The sequence below is a fragment of the Hippoglossus stenolepis genome, chromosome 2 (genome assembly GCF_022539355.2).
Source record: "Hippoglossus stenolepis isolate QCI-W04-F060 chromosome 2, HSTE1.2, whole genome shotgun sequence".
Taxonomy (NCBI): domain Eukaryota; kingdom Metazoa; phylum Chordata; class Actinopteri; order Pleuronectiformes; family Pleuronectidae; genus Hippoglossus; species Hippoglossus stenolepis.
The window spans coordinates 31,051,776-31,069,275 of NC_061484.1; the positions used below are offsets into that span (position 1 = coordinate 31,051,776).

Consider the following 17,500-nt stretch of genomic DNA (forward strand, 5'->3'; position numbering starts at 1 on the left):
ATGTTATATTTGATTCACTGTTTTCCCTCTGAAGTTACACAGGATGAGTTAAGACCCTGATGATCAGAGTTAAATGAGTCACTGTTGGAATCTGTGTCCAAAGATTCCTTCAAAAATCTTTTGTTCGATATGTTTTAAAAATGTGTTGAATGAATATAAAGTGAAATGTTAAGGCTATATTATGGTCTTTTCCTCAATTTACTGCACTGTTGAGTCTAGTTGTTCAGGTGATTACTCGGAACATGTTAACCCTTTGATACACAAGCTATGCAAACCCCATCTAATGCACAACATGGGTCAAAAGACCCGTATTCATCTCCTGTGTTATTTCATCACGACTCGGTGTTTCTCTGCTATCTTCTTTTATAGCTTCTTCTTCCTTCTTCATTTAGCAGAAGGCTCCTTTGATGATGTAGAAGGTGAGTCTTCTATGTCATCAAAGGAGCCTTCTTCATTAAGGAGAGCTGGATTCCAAGACTCACCCCCACTCCAGCTTGATCCTGTAGAGTCTAGGACCTAGACTCTAGTTCCTCAGCCTCAGAGATTTCAGACTCAGAATCCAGACCAAGAACTGGCTCCTCCTCTTCCTCATCCTGTTCTTCATCCAGCATCTTCATGAGCACCAGTAAGTCTGAAATGACTGGGACCAGCCAGACTAACACTGGATAAAGAAAATCAAAAGCACATTTTCAAATGCATATCAGTCTATTAAGTATAAACTGTTATATGTCGAGTTTTATTTTGTTGATCTAGCTATGGTTAGCTAGCCAGAAAAGAAGCTAGCTAGCTAACAGCTAGTTAGTATTGTACATATTTCTCTTTCTCTCCAGTAACGGATGTAAAATAAGACCCACATGCATCAGCTGTGTGAAATGAATGTCAGGTGATCTGTAGTGAATTCATACTGCGCTGGTCATTTTCACCCATGGTGTAAGGAAAAAGGAAAATGATTTGTGTTAATCAAAAACAAGATATTTAATAAATACTTTTATTTCAAACATATAGCAAAGAAACACTCATGCATGAAAAAACACAGGAAATGAATCAGAAGAGCAGTGATACAAAAATGACTTTTATTCAAAAAAGTAACAAAGGAAAAATGTAAGTAAGGATTTGTGATGATAAAAAACAAGTTAATTGGGGAATACCTGAAATACTGAATGATGAACTTCAATCACTGTAAAGATATAGAAAATAAAACCTGAGCCGGGTCACTTTGGACCCATGTTGTTCATCAAAGGGTTAAGCTGAAAGAATTATGATTCGCAGTTCGGGCCGAGCCCCCCCGCTGGGAGGCCCTGTTGTATTTGGAAGGATTGTATTTCCCTACCATGGTCAGAATTGTGACATTTCCTCAAACCATGTAAACATTGAGGTGCGGCGAAGGATCATCCTTCGCCAAAGGACACGATGTTGTCATAACTCCAGTGTGCATCGTCCTATCACCACGAAGGTTCTGTCACATGATCAGAGTCCAAGCCTGAACGGCTCTATGTGTCAATATTTCCTCAGGGTCATAGCGCCACCTACTGATCAGTGTGAAAATGAAGTTGTTGTAACATTGTCCAATTGACACAAAATTGCTCACGCTACATCAGAGCCCCTACTTGAACAGATCTATTAGTCTGTATGTAATAATACTGATGGCGCCACCTATTGGCAACAGGAAGTAAGCTTTGTTTTACAACTATCATTCGATTTACATAAAATTAGATAGCGTGGACCGTAATGAGCAATTAGCAGGCAAGGATCGACATCACGTGACGGAAGCAGGAAGTGAATCGTTATCCTTCCCGCAGAGCGCAAAACGCATGCAACGCGGAGCCGTGCGCCCGGTGGCCGATCGCTCTCTCCACCGACCGCGACAGGTCCCGAGTTGCGTGAGCTCGGCCCGTTAGTGCTACAACGTAGCCCTAGTTCATCATATAGCTGCAGAATTGCTTGAAATATTTAATATATAAATAAACATTGAAACCTCTTCCAACTTTCAAGGTTATGACATATTGGAAACGAAGACAAATATACATATATGAATGTAAAATTTATAAAAATGTAATTAATCTTTTCTCAAAAACATAACAATTTAGGAAGATAGATAGATAGATAGAGAGAGAGAGAGAGAGAGAGAGAGAGAGAGAGAGAGTGATAGAAGATATGAATAATGGTAATTATGGTTATAATAATAATCATAATAATCATCATCATCATAATAATATTCTGGTCAGATCACAACATTAGCTCAAGCTGAGCCGTACAATACTGCCACCTTGTGGACAAAAGTGGGAACTGAAGGAGCAATCAATCTCTATGAATTATCAATTACTATAATTGTATATATATATATATATATATATATATATAGTATATATTTTTTTATATATATTTTTTTTTTCTAGGAACAGTACAACAACAGTGCGGTTTGTGCAACTGGTATATATATTCATATATACCAGTTGCACAAAAAAGGCGTTATGGCGGAGCGTTATGTAAAAACGCAACAGGAAGTCGCCAATTTTTGACGTCACACGTTCCCTTTAATTTGTTCATTAAATATCCTCCGTGTCTCACCGGCAGTACTCACATTGAGCTGCCCGGGCTAAGAGCCTCTCCTCCGGCTCTGTCACGTTCATGGAGCCGGTTAGCATCAGTGCTAGGCTAATGCATACACCCGGAAGAGATGAGCCAATCAGAGGCAGGGGAGGGGGCGGGTCTTCGTCCACCATTGGTTGGGAAAACAACGCGACGCGTGTATCTTTTAACGTAACTCAAAGCGGAATTGACGTACGTTGGATATCTTGCGGAAATATCCACAACAAACATGGCGGACGGTGAGTTCATTGTTAAACATGGTTTCGCGCTTTTCACCGTTTTATTGTTTTCCTCGTGTTTCGGTTTGTTTGCTGCGAGCTTCCGGTTTGATGACTCGTATGTTACCAAACACACGAGTCGGTTTAACCGGTCAACGAGGTTTATCTACCGGACATTTAACGGGATGCTAAGCTAACGTAGCGCTCACGAAGCACCGAGCAGCGCGAGCGACACGAGAGGAAAGATCTAAATAAAGACAAGTTCAAAGAGATTTGAGAAACCAGTGGTTAGTTAGTGATCAGTCAGTGACCAGTGGTTAGTCAGTGACCAGTGTTAGTCAGTGACCAGTGGTTAGTTAGTGACCAGTCAGTGATCAGTGGTTAGTTAGTGACCAGTGGTGGTCAGTGATCAGTCAGTGACCAGTGGTTAGTTAGTGACCAGTCAGTGACCAGTGGTTAGTCAGTGACCAGTGATCAGTCAGTGACCAGTGGTTAGTTAGTGACCAGTCAGTGACCAGTGGTTAGTTAGTGATCAGTCAGTGACCAGTGGTTAGTCAGTGATCAGTCAGTGACCAGTGATTAGTCAGTGATCAGTGATCAGTCAGTGACCAGTGGTTAGTCAGTGACCAGTCAGTGATCAGTGGTTAGTCAGTGATCAGTGATCAGCAGTGACCAGTGGTTAGTTAGTGATCAGTCAGTGACCAGTGATCAGTCAGTGACCAGTGGTTAGTCAGTGACCAGTCAGTGACCTGTGGTTAGTCAGTGACCAGTGATCAGTCAGTGACCAGTGAGTCAGTGATCAGTCAGTGACCAGTGGTTAGTCAGTGACCAGTCAGTGATCAGTGATCAGTCAGTGACCAGTGGTTAGTCAGTGATCAGTCAGTGACCAGTGGTTAGTCAGTGATCAGTCAGTGACCTGTGGTTAGTCAGTGATCAGTCAGTGACCTGTGGTTAGTTAGTGATCAGTTAGTGATCAGTCAGTGACCAGTGGTTAGTCAGTGATCAGTCAGTGACCTGTGGTTAGTTAGTGATCAGTTAGTGATCAGTCAGTGATCAGTCAGTGACCAGTGGTTAGTCAGTGATCAGTCAGTGACCAGTGGTTAGTCAGTGATCAGTCAGTGACCAGTGGTTAGTTAGTGACCTGTGGTTAGTCAGTGATCAGTCAGTGACCAGTGGTTAGTTAGTGATCAGTCAGTGACCTGTGGTTAGTTAGTGATCAGTCAGTGACCTGTGGTTAGTTAGTGATCAGTCAGTGACCAGTGGTTAGTTAGTGATCAGTCAGTGATCAGTCAGTGATCAGTCGGTGACCTGTGGTTAGTCAGTGATCAGTCAGTGACCTGTGGTTAGTCAGTGATCAGTCAGTGACCTGTGGTTAGTTAGTGACCTGTGGTTAGTCAGTGACCAGTCAGTGATCAGTCAGTGACCTGTGGTTAGTTAGTGATCAGTCAGTGACCTGTGGTTAGTCAGTGATCAGTCAGTGACCTGTGGTTAGTTAGTTATCAGTCAGTGACCTGTGGTTAGTCAGTGATCAGTCAGTGACCTGTGGTTAGTTAGTGATCAGTCAGTGACCTGTGGTTAGTTAGTGATCAGTCAGTGACCTGTGGTTAGTTAGTGATCAGTCAGTGATCAGTCCTGTGGTTAGTCAGTGATCAGTCAGTGACCTGTGGTTAGTTAGTGATCAGTCAGTGACCTGTGGTTAGTTAGTTATCAGTCAGTGACCTGTGGTTAGTCAGTGATCAGTCAGTGACCTGTGGTTAGTTAGTGATCAGTCAGTGATTAGTCAGTGACCAGTGGTTAGTTAGTGATCAGTCAGTGACCTGTGGTTAGTCAGTGATCAGTTAGTGATAACTGACCCTAACCCTACTTAATAATAAAATTGATGACGTGTTTTCTACAGACTCATGTTCAGCAGTGTTGACACGTTCTCCATCAACAAACTGTTTCTCCTTCTTCACACTGAAAAAACTGGAACTGACTTTGTTTTTAGATCACACAGACGCAGATCAGTCCATGGAGGGACAAACACCAGTGAGTCACACACACACACACACACACACACACACACACACACACGATTCAGTCTTATCAGTGTCAGCTCAGAAGAGGTTTACAGTGACCGGCAGACATGTGAGGCTCCGTCCACACTCACACACCTGAAAACACACATCACATGACCGTTCACGTTCACTGGTCATGTGATGTAAACAGGAAGTAGATTGTCTCTGCAGTTGGTTGCTTAGTAACAGAAACTCCTCTGAAGGAGGAGCGGTGAAGAGTCAGAGCAGGGACGACGAGGTGGAACTGTAACTGACAGGAAGTGTTAGCGACGCTTTGTGTTCACCGCTGGTCGTCGAGTCATGTGACTGATGAGGACCAATCAGGAAGAGAACGTGTACAAAAGTCTGTTTCTGTTCGTCTCAGGGGTCGGCAACCTTTACTATCAAAAGAGCCTGTGTGTGTGCTGTCTGGGAGCACACACACATTTTCTCTCCCTTCTGGTATTTCACATGATGGCCTGATACGATGATTTAAAAAAATTTAAGTGAAAGTTCATCGTATGAAAACTGATTCGTTCAATAAAAAAAAAAGCACAACACTGTACAGGGAGCCACTGCAGAGGGGCTGAAGAGCTGCATGCGGGTTGCCGAGCCCTGGTCCAGACTGAAACACAACCCCAGGGGTTTCAAACAAACCATTTTGAATGGAGCCACGTGTCAGAGAGAAATATTGATCATTCATTTCAGACCATATTCTTCTGATCAGCTTTGTGTTTTTATATAAATTCGGTGAACATGAATCCTCCTGCAGGTTTCTGAAAACCCTCACGCAGAGTACGGCCTGACGGAAAACATCCAGGTAACAGACACACACACACACACACACACACACACACACACACACACACTGTAATGACTAGTGAAGGGCAGACTCCCAGCATGCTTTGCTGATTCTCCTCCTCAGAGGACAGTGGAGAACGAGAAGGCGAGTGTAGAGAAGATCTCGAAGCAGAAGGTGGATCTGCAGGCGCTGCCGACCAGAGCGTACCTGGACCAGACCGTGGTGCCCATCCTGCTGCAGGGCCTGTCGGTGCTCGCCAAAGAGAGGTCAGCAACACCCGTGTTTTTACTTTGACCGTCCCTCACATGATTGGGTCACAAAGCGTGTGACAGAAGGGAAGAGTCGTCAGGACGTCCCTACATCGTCAGCCGTGTGTCACAGCTTGAACTCAGCTTAATGAGGGAGTTCTTCCTCCAGTCGCCAAAGTGCTTTTCTCTATAAAAAAAATTAAGGTCTTGACCTTCAATGTAAAGAGCCTTGAGATAATGTATATTATGATTTGGCGCTATACAAATAAAATTAAATTTAAAACTTGATGCATAAATAAGATTGTGTGATTCGTGACCACTGTTGTCATTGATCACTTTGTCACGATGCAAAGTTCTGGTAACTCTTTGTCTTCATCGCAGACGTTTCTATGACGATGAATCTGCTCCAGTTAAAACTCGACTTTTAAACAGGACCTCACACTCCGACTCTTTTCTGTTTCAGGCCCCCGAACCCGATCGAGTACCTCGCTGCGTTCCTGCTGAAGAACAAGTCTCAGTTTGAAGAGAGAAACTGACTCGTCTCATTTCCTGTTTGTTCATGAACTGTTGTTTTTTTTATTTTATCACAATAAACATGTTGATGTGAAAGGGCAGCTGCCGCTCTTTTATACTGAAGGAATGAAAAACAGGTTTGTGTATTGTTTCCATCCGTGAGTGAGGTGTGGTTAGCCTAGCATAAAAACTAGAAGCAGGTGGCGAGTGTTAGCATAACAAGACGAGTGCTGGAACGCAAGAGTACGAGGGCGGATGGATACAAGAAATAGTTCCAACACTTAACTGAACTTAAAGCCAGAAACAGAAGCTATTAGCGCCACCTTCTGTTCAGAGTGTAACGGTTGGCCATCCCACTGAATTTACTGAAGCTTCAGAAGCCACAGATTTCTGTCAGATTATATTTGAGTTGATAGTTTTCAGAACAAATAGACGTTAATGAAGAGTAAATTAAATTTTTCATGTAATAAAATATATTTTCAATGAGGAAAGTTTATCAGAAAAAAACTATTTGATGAAAACGTAATTGATGTTTAACCCGTAATCGGGGAAAAGTCACAAAAACTGACAAAACTATTTTGAAAACTAAATTTGAGAAAAGCTGAATTATTCACGTCATTATTTCACCAGGTCTGAATGTTGCATATTTAAAATGACTACCTGTGCTGTTGATGTGGGGCCCTCTGGTGGCAGACTGTGGCAATGCGTTCATTGAAAGCTACAATAACCGACGTTTTTTTGTCCACTAGAGGGCAGAGTAACTTCTTGATTTTACAACAAAACAATCACATTTCACCTGAATCACTTCCTGCAACATATAAAGACTCCGCCCACTAGCCACGCCCACCAGCCAGTGTGCTGCACTTATCAATAAAGTTCATACAGAAAGTTTGTTTCAACAGTAACAGAAACTAAAATAACTTTACTGAAACCGTACTAACGTGTTAAATAAAAGAAGTTTAGCTCTCAGATTAAAAACCTGTAGAGCCAAACAGTTTGACATTGAATAAAAGTTGAGACGACGTCCAAACCTCATCAGGCGTTGAAATATTTAATCAAAATAAAAAACTAATCTGACGTCGAAGTATCAAAACGTTTCAGACGCAGGAAACTAAAAACTAAAAACAATTAAATCAAACAGATGCTGATAAATTAATGTTTTGAAATATTAAATGATGAATTTATTTATAATATTTGAAACTGGGCTGATCAGAGTCACGTCTGTTAACATAGAAGGTTAGGTTTGATGATTTGAAACCAGTTTTTTATTTATTAAACACTTTTCTCATAAAACAGTAAAAATCATTTTGAGTCTGTTGAAGAAAAATTCACCTTAAATGCAGTCGAACATTAAAACGCAGCGTCTGATTTAATGGTAAAACTGACGCAACAGGAATGTTTGACTGTGATTGACAGGAGCGTCAGCCAATCAGCTGACTCCAAACATACAAGGTCAGATGAAGGATTTAAGGCGGACCTTTACACGTCCACTCAGCAACTGATGTTTGTGCCTGACGTCCAGGAGCTGCCTCTGCCTGTTACATCACTTCCTGTGTTCATCGAGAGACAGGCGGCCGGTGCAGGAAGAAGTGTTTTGTCAGCGAAGAGCGGCGGACGCAGGGTGACGAGGAGGAGGGAGGTGAGGGGGGCGGGTCTTGGTCTCAGATGTAGAACTGATGAGCGGCCAGATTGTCCATGAACGGCTGAACCAGGAAGTCGGTGGAGAAGTAGAAGACGAGGCCGAAGGTGATGGAGATGGGCAGCGCCGGCAGAGCTTTCTTAAAGATGGCCAACAGCAGCAGAGTCAGACACAGACCCTGAGGAACACGTACACTGCGTCAGTAGTCCGTCAATATGTTGTATCATCAAGATGTCCCAGGGAACAGTCGTACAGACGAGCCGCTATACGAGCAGAGGCTGACACACCCGTTAACAAAGTCAAGAATAAAATACTTACAATGAGAATGGCGACGAAGCAGGCGAGTGTCGTGTTCCAGTCGCCGCCGGTCGCTGCAGCTTTTCCAACCAGAACGCTGTAGAAGATGAAATCACCGAGGCCAAGCTTCACCCCCCCTGCAGACACACACACACACACATTATTTCATGAGGCTGTACAGCTTTGGTTTTAATCTGAAATACTCTTCATGAACTCACTGTCTTCCTCCAGGTCGTCTTCTGGAAACGTCCGGGACTGTCGTCTCTCAGGCTCCACCTCCCTGCCACTATGCCCCACCTCCTCATCTGATGAAGAAAATGGCAGCAGAGTGGCAGTGTTAATTCAATTAACTGGTAACGAAGGTAAACATCCGACAACCACAAATTATCACATCATTGAAGTAAAGTCGTACAAGTCGTAAAGTTGTAAAGTCGTAGAAGTACAAGTTGTGAAGTTGTACTACAGTCAAAGTCTTAAAGTCGTTCTGTCTTTCCGGTTCCTTGTGACTGAGCAGTTGTTGTGTTGCACCTGATTCGTGGTCGGAGCGTTGAGCGTCCATCGGGCTCGCCATCCCCACTGTCCACATCATGGCAGCTAAACACACATAAATCAATCAAATTACAGAGTCATCGCTTCCTGCCGGTCGGCCACGAGTCAGCTGTATTTCTCTGTACATGTGTAACTCTGTGGTATCGCTTCTGGTCATTGATCACTGGACGTGTGATGGACTCACAGGAGTAGATGAGGGCGGGGAAGATGGGCTCGTTGCGCTCCTGAGCCGTCTCCACCAGCATCCTGAGAGGACCTTTAGGAGACAGGACGGCCACCAGATCTGCAACAACACAAACAACCTGAGCAAAGCATGATGGGAAGGCTGACACAGTAACCAGACGTGGAACCATCAGCGGCGCAGGCTGAATTAGAGCCTGAGAGAAACGCAGCGTTTACTTCCTGCTCACAGAGGAGACCATGTGACCAGGACATTAACAATGATGCTGAGGCAGAGTCGCTGTTTCTCATTGGTCGGCTGCAGGAGCACAGACGTCATTGAGCTTATTTTAATTTTCTACAAGGAGCTTTTCATTTTGGTTGATTTTGGCGCCTCTGTACACTGACTGACAGCTCAAAGACACGCCCACATGCACCCATTGGACGGCTAGCTGTCAATCCCACTGTGGTATCCCCCCCCCAACACATCCGGCGCTTTCTGGTCTATTTGACTCTAAATGATCAGAATTTACTAAATGAACATCAGCTGAATTGAAGAGGTGGAGTCATTTTCTCTTCTATAGAAACTACCAGTGGAGTCGCCCCCTGCTGGTCATTACACAGAAGACAGGATTCAGACACTTCTGCTTTGGCTTCACTTTTTCGGAGTCCATGACTGTGTCTCAGTTTAGGCTCCGCCTCATTCTCAGGCTGCATTTTTAGACTGATTGCCGTCAGTCTACATGGCTTGTGAAGGAGGCGGTCCCTGGATTGGGACACGCCCAGTCTTAAAAACATTCTCGTGATAGCGTGTTGTAACGCGATACTAATGATTTTTTGTCTTTTTTCAATTGAGTTCAACTTAATTCATATTGAAACACAGCAGCTTTTACCAACACCAACTGTTGAAGGAGATTTGATGATGAAGAAAACCTTCTGATCTCAGAGACGCTCAGAGACCCACCGTAGATAGAGATGGCTCCCAGGATGACCCAGGCCGACCACTCCGGCAGGTATTTGATGAAGACGAGGGCCATGAGGGCGCTGATCAGGATGAGGTAGGCCTGCTGCAGCGGGAGCGGCCCCTTCCAGTGGATACAGATCATCCCCACGGCCCCGAAGTTCCAGATGATCACTCCCACCGTCGGGTAGTCCACGGCCAGGTTGTACGTCTTAAACACTTCACTGAAAAACAGAGGTGTGTTCATGTTCCAGCTGACAACGCCCTGCGCTCTGATTGGTCCAACTGTTCCCTGACTGTGGTGTGAATAGAGCTATGAGTGAAACTGACCCGAGGTACATGAAGCTGAACCAGAAGAGCAGCATGAGGGAGGAGAGGATGAGCCAGCCGTGGATGAACTGAACAGATCACAGTTACATTAACGTTCAGGAAACAAGCATAACCACCAGGACCAAACTAAATGGCGTCTGTCAGTGACGCCTCGACTAGCCGGCTTTCTGACCTTGTAGCAGCGATACTTGTAGAGGACGACCAGGAAGATGGTCATGACCACGATGACGCTGATCATGATGATGGTGTTGAGAACGGAATTGAGGAGCCGGCGGCCGACAGACGCAGTGTTCTCTGTGAACGGCGTGTAGATCCTGCGGGGACAAACATCACGGTTAGCTGTGAGCAGCAGCGGCGTCCTGCAGGTGCCGGCTGAGTCGTGGACCTACAGCTGCTGGTCCGTCTTCTCCGTGTAGAAGCTGACCGACTTGATGGTGGCGACCACCACCACCATGCAGAGGGTGACGGGGATGAACAGCATGATGACGTGCTTGGCGCCGTACTTCAGAGTCAGCTCCTCGTCGTCTGCATCCACCTCCTGATCTGAGCCTCCCCCATCACCACATCCTTCTACGGCCGCTGGACCCATCCGCCTGCTGACCCCGGGCTGCACCAACAGAGGGCGACATTCAGCATCAGTGCAGCAGGAAGAACAACAACATTCTTCCAGGACAGTTCTTAGTTACGCAACCTGACGTAAGCGAATACAGAACAGAGACGTGACCTTTACCCTATTGGTCGGCGCTTCATCTGAGGCGCTGACGTCAGGATCTGGTTGGTACGACGACACCACTGGATTCTCTGACGGGACCAACGCCGTCCTCTCGTTGTAGAACTCCTCGTCACTGTCTGAGGCGTTCATGGCACCGACTGCAAATCACCAACCAGCAGTTAGACTCCGCCCACACGGACAGCCGGAGAACACGTGTTGTATGACCATTTACGTACACTGGTCATGTGGTGTAAACAGGAAGTAGATTGTCTACTGTGTAGTTGGTTGCTTAGTTACAGTAAATAATAAAAAAAAACTGCAATGGTGATTTCTTTATGACCTTGTGCTGCGGCCAGCCACCAGGGGGCGATGCATTCTGGTTATTATTAACAACACAGTGGACTCAGTTTCCCACAATGCATCGTGACAAGTAGTGCCTGTCCTGTGGTCACTAACCAGGTAATATAGACCATCATGCATCGCGCTCGCTCAGTTGATCTCAACCTTAAAATGATGATCAACGAGAACAGGCGAGACAAACTCCGGACCGTCAGCTCGACGTGACCGCGCTCCGCCACGGTGCACGCGGACTGGGTTTATTCACTGTTCTCATATTGTATTGACAATCTAATAAATAAATATAAATATGTATATAAACAGATTTTACCTGAGAAGCAGCGCAGAGATAAACACCGACACACAACCCGGAACTCAGCGGTCAGCTGAGAGGCACACTCGTCATCACGTGATCACGTCTGCGATGACGTAGTGTTTCACTCCGCCCTGTTTATTTAGTTATTGAGTAAAAGTTCCAAGCCTGACGTCATTATTTAAAAAATACATCATGGGAATAAGAGACAGTAAAATATCTTAAAATAAATAATATTATATATTTATAAAATATAATATGTTGATTAAATGAATAACTGTTAATAAAATGAAAAAAAATATATCGATAAAATACAACAATATGTTAATAGAATAAAACATTAGTAAAACTGATAACTTATTTAAAAAAGTAACTAATATGTTGATCAATTAAACATACGTGAACAAAAATATAAATTATATATAGATAGAATATGATTGACGAAATTACCAAAATATGATATAAATATATTATATAATATTTATATATATATATATATGCTCCTGTATCTATACTGCAGACTACTGTAAAGTATATTTCTATTCTATTCTATTCTATTACATTACATTATATTATATTATATTATATTATATTATATTATATTATATTATATTACATTATTACATTATTACATTATATTATATTATATTGTATTACATTATTACTTTATATTACATTATATTATATTATATTATATTATATATTACCACTCATCATGTGTCTCACTGCCCCTCCCTCCCGCTCAGCCCCGCCCCCTGCTGACCGGAGAACCGGCCGGTGAAGGGGGACTTTGTGACCGGACATCACACGATGTCGGCGGCAGCAGAGAGAGCTGCTCTCCCTCCGGGCCGGACGGAGGCGGAGCCCCCGCTGGGGTCCGGTGCAGCCGGGGAGCGGGACGGACGAGCCCCGGTGCCGATGAACCTGTTCGCAACCTGGGAGATGGACCGGTCATCTCCGAGCTGCGTGCCCAGGTAAGAGGATTAAAGTCCGGCCAGAGAGGCTGCTGCCCGGTGAGGTGTGTGTGTGTGTGTGTGTGTGTGTGTGTGTGTGTGTGTGTGTGTGTGTGTGTGTGTGTGTGTGTGTGTGTGTGTGTGTGTGTGTGTGTGTGTGTGTCTAGCTATCTGACATCAGGTGAGACCCCTATGGGTGAGACTCATGAACAAGAAGCTGCAGGACAGAGGAGGAGGAGGAGGAGATGGAGGAGAAGAAGAGTGCAGCTGTAGCGTGACTCTGTGAAGACGTCCTGTTGGACTGATGAAGATGAGGAGGAGCTGATGGTGAAGAACCTGCAGAGTGTGATCTGGTCGTCCTCACTGTCGATGAAAAGGTCAAACACACTTCATCTCCCAGAATGCCTAGAGAGAGCTGAGGCCCCTGACCCTGGGTCAGAGGCTTCATGATGGACTAAAGATCAGAGACAGTTACATCACATTGCAGCAGCCAATCAGAACAATCCAAAAACATAAACATGTTGAAGATTGATGGTCGTCCTCGCTCTCTCATCCCTCCACCTGTTCACGGCAGATTAGTCGGGGTTAACCAACTCCACCAATCACAGATAATCCTCTTAGACACCAGGAAGCAGGAACCTGTCGGTCGTCACCACGCAGGTTTACAAAGTTTAAACTGTGTGTTTATGTGATGCCAATAATCACAGTGATTATCATCACGTGTGGGAAGTTCGGACAAATATCCAGATTTAAAGTGTTTCTACTTCTATGATCTGAACCATGGACTGTGAATAAAAATGGAAATAGACGTCAGTAAACATTTGGGAGTTTATGTCTCAGTCTCTAGTTTCAAGTCTTCTTCAAACAGCTGATTTAGTGAATTATGATCATTTAGAGTCAAACAGACCATAAAGCACTGTCCTTTATGAACCAAGGTGTTAACACAGCAGGAGACGTCCTCCACTGAACACGTGTGACAGGAAGCTGATGTGTGACGGACAAGTTCCTGCATGATCCTGATCAGAAACATGAACAAACATCAGAGAGATAAGAACGACCTGAAATGACAGAAACCATCTTTGACAAACATTTATTTAACGTCTACTTTGATTTTTGTCCAAGTTTTGTCCATGTCCCATCTGCTAACATGGAGCAGGTTTATGATCTATACTGCAGCCAGACACCAGGGGGCGATAGAGACAATTTGTCTTTACTTTAGGGAGCCGTCATGTCGTCCATCTTTATTTACAGTCTGTGGGCTGAACTGTCAAATCTTTTACAAATGTTCCTGGTTCCCAGATGTTGAATCCCTGACAGCATCTGTCATCTCTGCCAGTGTCAGCTGACTTCCTGTTTCCATGGTTTTAGTATTGTGTGTGTGTGTGTGTGTGTGTGTGTGTGTGTCAGGTTGTGTAGTCTGACTCTGAAGAAGCTCCTGGTTCTGAGGGAGTTGGACCGAGAGCTCAGCTCCGTCGTGATCGCTGTGAAGATCCAGGTCAGAGGAACGTTTCACACCTGCTCCTGAATTTACAGGTTTAACTGTTGATTTAAACACGTATGATCCGCTGTGAATCTGAACACGTCTTCACACCCGAACCTCAGGGCTCCAAACGAACTTTGAGATCCAACGAGTATCTTCTTCCTCCAGACGGCGTCATGGCAACTGACCTGGAGCTCACCTTCTCACTGCAGGTTCATATACGTCATCACAGATTCATACGTTCAGATCATCTGTCCATCAGTGACTGTATATAAAGACCATCAGTGACTGTATATAAAGATGATCAGTGACTGTATATAAAGACCATCAGTGACTGTATATAAAGATGATCAGTGACTGTATATAAAGATCATCAGTGACTGTATATAAAGATCATCAGTGACTGTATATAAAGATGATCAGTGACTGTATATAAAACGATCAGTGACTGTATATAAAGACCATCAGTGACTGTATATAAAGACCACACTGTATATAAAGATGATCAGTGACTGTATATAAAGATGATTAGTGACTGTATATAAAGAGGATCAGTGACTGTATATAAAGATGATTAGTGACTGTATATAAAGATGATCAGTGACTGTATATAAAGATGATCAGTGACTGTATATAAAGATGATCAGTGACTGTATATAAAGAGATCGAAACCATCAGTGACTGTATATAAAGATGATTATGACTGTATATAAGAGGTCAGTGACTGTATATAAAGATGATTAGTGACTGTATATAAAGACCATCAGTGACTGTATATAAAGATGATCAGTGACTGTATATAAAGATGATCAGTGACTGTATATAAAGAGGATCAGTGACTGTATATAAAGATGATTAGTGACTGTATATAAAGACCATCAGTGACTGTATATAAAGATGATTAGTGACTGTATATAAAGACCATCAGTGAGTGTATATAAAGACCATCAGTGACTGTATATAAAGATGATCAGTGACTGTATATAAAGATGATCAGTCACTGTATATAAAGACCATCAGTGACTGTATATAAAGATGATTAGTGACTGTATATAAAGAGGATCAGTGACTGTATATAAAGATGATTAGTGACTGTATATAAAGACCATCAGTGACTGTATATAAAGATGATCAGTGACTGTATATAAAGATGATCAGTGACTGTATATAAAGAGGATCAGTGACTGTATATAAAGATGATCAGTGACTGTATATAAAGAGGATCAGTGACTGTATATAAAGATGATTAGTGACTGTATATAAAGACCATCAGTGACTGTATATAAAGATGATTAGTGACTGTATATAAAGACCATCAGTGACTGTATATAAAGATGATCAGTATGTAAAGACTGTAAGATCAGTGACTGTATATAAAGAGGATCAGTGACTGTATATAAAGACCATCAGTGACTGTATATAAAGATCATCAGTGACTGTATATAAAGATGATCAGTGACTGTATATAAAGATGATTAGTGACTGTATATAAAGAGGATCAGTGACTGTATATAAAGAGGATCAGTGACTGTATATAAACTCTGTTTTTCAGTATCCTCATTTCCTGAAGCGAGATGCAAATCGTCTCCATGTGATGCTGCAGAGGAGGAAAAGATACAAGAACCGAACCATCCTGGGCTTCAAAACTCTGGCAGTGGGAGTCATCAACATGGCCGAGGTACGACCACGGGACGTACCACCACGGGACGTACCACCACGGGACGTACCACCACGGGACGTACCACCACACTTTTGGATTGTAACTGTGTGTGTGTATGTTTGTGTGTATGTGTGTGTACGTGTGCGTCCCAGGTGATGCAGCACCCGACTGACAGAGCCCACATCCTCGGTCTCCATAGCAACCTGAAGAATGCCTCTGTGCGTGCGGCGGAGTTGAGTGTCCTCTCTCTCTCCAGCCAGCCAATCGAACTGGAGGAGACGAGTGGTCACCATGGCAACATCACCAAGGCCTTGGGTAGGAGAACATGACCTTCTCATTATGCACTGGCTCCTGATTGGTCCTCCTCCTCTTCATCGTCTCAGATCATAGAGATAAATACAGAACGTTTACTACTTTTATGAACCTAAGCTTTTACATCTTTCGACTTAAGGGTCAAATAATCTTTACACGATGATCTGAGTCAAACTTGAGTTTCAGTTTAGTGAAAGTAAAAGTTTCTGTGGTTCTGTTCTCACCACAACAGCCAGAGAAGAACCATAAGCACAAACTCAAAGTGGCAGCTCAGCTCTGTCCATGTGCCTCTCTCCCCTGTGGCAGCAGAGGAGGTGTAGGAGCACTGGTTACTCCCCAGGTACAGGAGGAGGTTCTCTCAGCCTCCTCCTGTACCTGGGGAGTAACCAGTGCTCCTACACCTCCCTGTGGCAGCAGAGGAGGTGTAGGAGCACTGGTTACTCCCCAGGTACAGGAGGAGGTTCTCTCAGCCTCCTCCTGTACCTGGGGAGTAACCAGTGCTCCACCTCCCTGTGGCAGCAGAGGAGGTGTAGGAGCACTGGTTACTCCCCAGGTACAGGAGGAGGTTCTCTCAGCCTCCTCTGCTGCCACTTTGAGCAAAAATGAACAATTGTTGTGTTGTTGTGTTCACAGTTTGTTTGTTGTGTGTGTGTGAACAGACCGCTCTCCTGACATGGAGAACTACTGGGAGGACGATGACGACAGCTTCTCCTCTGAACAGGAAGGAAGTGATGATGCAGTCCCGCCTCAGGTGATTGACAGCTCGTCATCTTCAGAAACTCAAACCCTGTTTGATCTTTTCATTCATTGACTTGTTGTTTTCATTTTCAGTCAGTGTTTCAGTTTTAAACTTGTTGATTCAGTTTAATATTTGATCCCAAAAGCTTTGTTTTTAATATTTGTACCATTAGTTATTTGGTAAAGTTGAGACTTAGATTTAAAAATGTTTCTCGGAGACAGTGGAACATTGACTTTGGTGTTAGGGTAGAGAAGGATCCACCCACTGGATCCTTTGTTGCTCAGGAACAGAAGAACGTCTTGAAGGAGCCTTTGAAATGAGAGGACTTGGGCCCATTTCCCCTATTTTCAACAGCTATGTTTCTTTTAATCACGTCCATGACGTTTCTTTTGTTTTTTTCTCAGGACATGTATGATGATGATGACGATGTTCAGGGAAAGATGAAGAAGTCCCGTGGGAAAATGATCCGAACAACCTCCCTGACGCATGTGAGGACCAATCAGAGCACACCGGTCACCTGATTGGCTCAACAGTATAAAAGTTTGATCAGACGAAGAAACTTTAACTTTTCTCTTTGTTTTTTTCTGTCGTTCAGCAACCGAACTTCAAGCAGAAGTTTGTGGCTCTGATGAAAAGATTCAAAGTGACTGATGA

At 43.7% G+C, this 17,500-nt stretch overlaps 4 protein-coding genes across 5 annotated transcripts in view; 3 read left to right on the forward strand and 1 right to left on the reverse strand.

Moving 5' to 3' along the window:
* Positions 1-6, forward strand: part of si:dkey-75a21.2 (uncharacterized protein LOC794385 homolog) — a 4,317-nt gene extending 4,311 nt beyond the window's left edge. For both annotated transcript variants that reach the window (XM_035176796.2, XM_035176786.2), the window contains exon 6: positions 1-6. This exon is cut by the window's left edge and continues 726 nt beyond it. The gene's annotated coding sequence lies outside the window, so the exon portion shown is untranslated.
* A 2,705-nt stretch (positions 7-2,711) lies between these two features.
* On the forward strand, positions 2,712-6,540 carry dpy30 (dpy-30 histone methyltransferase complex regulatory subunit). Its single transcript, XM_035176826.2, has 5 exons — positions 2,712-2,828; positions 4,795-4,835; positions 5,616-5,663; positions 5,769-5,911; positions 6,357-6,540. The coding sequence occupies exons 1-5, from the start codon at positions 2,819-2,821 to the stop codon at positions 6,427-6,429; spliced, it is 315 nt and encodes a 104-aa protein (XP_035032717.1). The 5' UTR covers positions 2,712-2,818; the 3' UTR covers positions 6,430-6,540.
* Positions 6,541-7,558: 1,018 nt separating this feature from the next.
* Positions 7,559-11,826, reverse strand: psen2 (presenilin 2). The gene is made up of 11 exons (XM_035176775.2): positions 11,721-11,826; positions 11,072-11,211; positions 10,731-10,948; positions 10,514-10,655; positions 10,342-10,409; positions 10,015-10,235; positions 9,076-9,174; positions 8,871-8,936; positions 8,561-8,647; positions 8,364-8,479; positions 7,559-8,223 (listed from the first exon to the last, which is right to left on the reverse strand). The coding sequence occupies exons 2-11, from the start codon at positions 11,201-11,203 to the stop codon at positions 8,068-8,070; spliced, it is 1,305 nt and encodes a 434-aa protein (XP_035032666.1). The 5' UTR covers positions 11,204-11,211; positions 11,721-11,826; the 3' UTR covers positions 7,559-8,067.
* Positions 11,827-12,453: 627 nt separating this feature from the next.
* Positions 12,454-17,500, forward strand: part of LOC118125530 (phosphofurin acidic cluster sorting protein 1) — a 13,513-nt gene continuing 8,466 nt past the window's right edge. Inside the window, exons 1-8 of the mRNA XM_035184217.1 lie at positions 12,454-12,676; positions 14,063-14,150; positions 14,258-14,347; positions 15,688-15,813; positions 15,948-16,110; positions 16,767-16,858; positions 17,251-17,334; positions 17,442-17,500. The exon at positions 17,442-17,500 is cut by the window's right edge and continues 1 nt beyond it. Coding sequence (XP_035040108.1) covers positions 12,513-12,676; positions 14,063-14,150; positions 14,258-14,347; positions 15,688-15,813; positions 15,948-16,110; positions 16,767-16,858; positions 17,251-17,334; positions 17,442-17,500 — 866 coding nt within the window. The 5' untranslated portion in view covers positions 12,454-12,512. The remainder of the gene's footprint in view (positions 12,677-14,062; positions 14,151-14,257; positions 14,348-15,687; positions 15,814-15,947; positions 16,111-16,766; positions 16,859-17,250; positions 17,335-17,441) is intronic.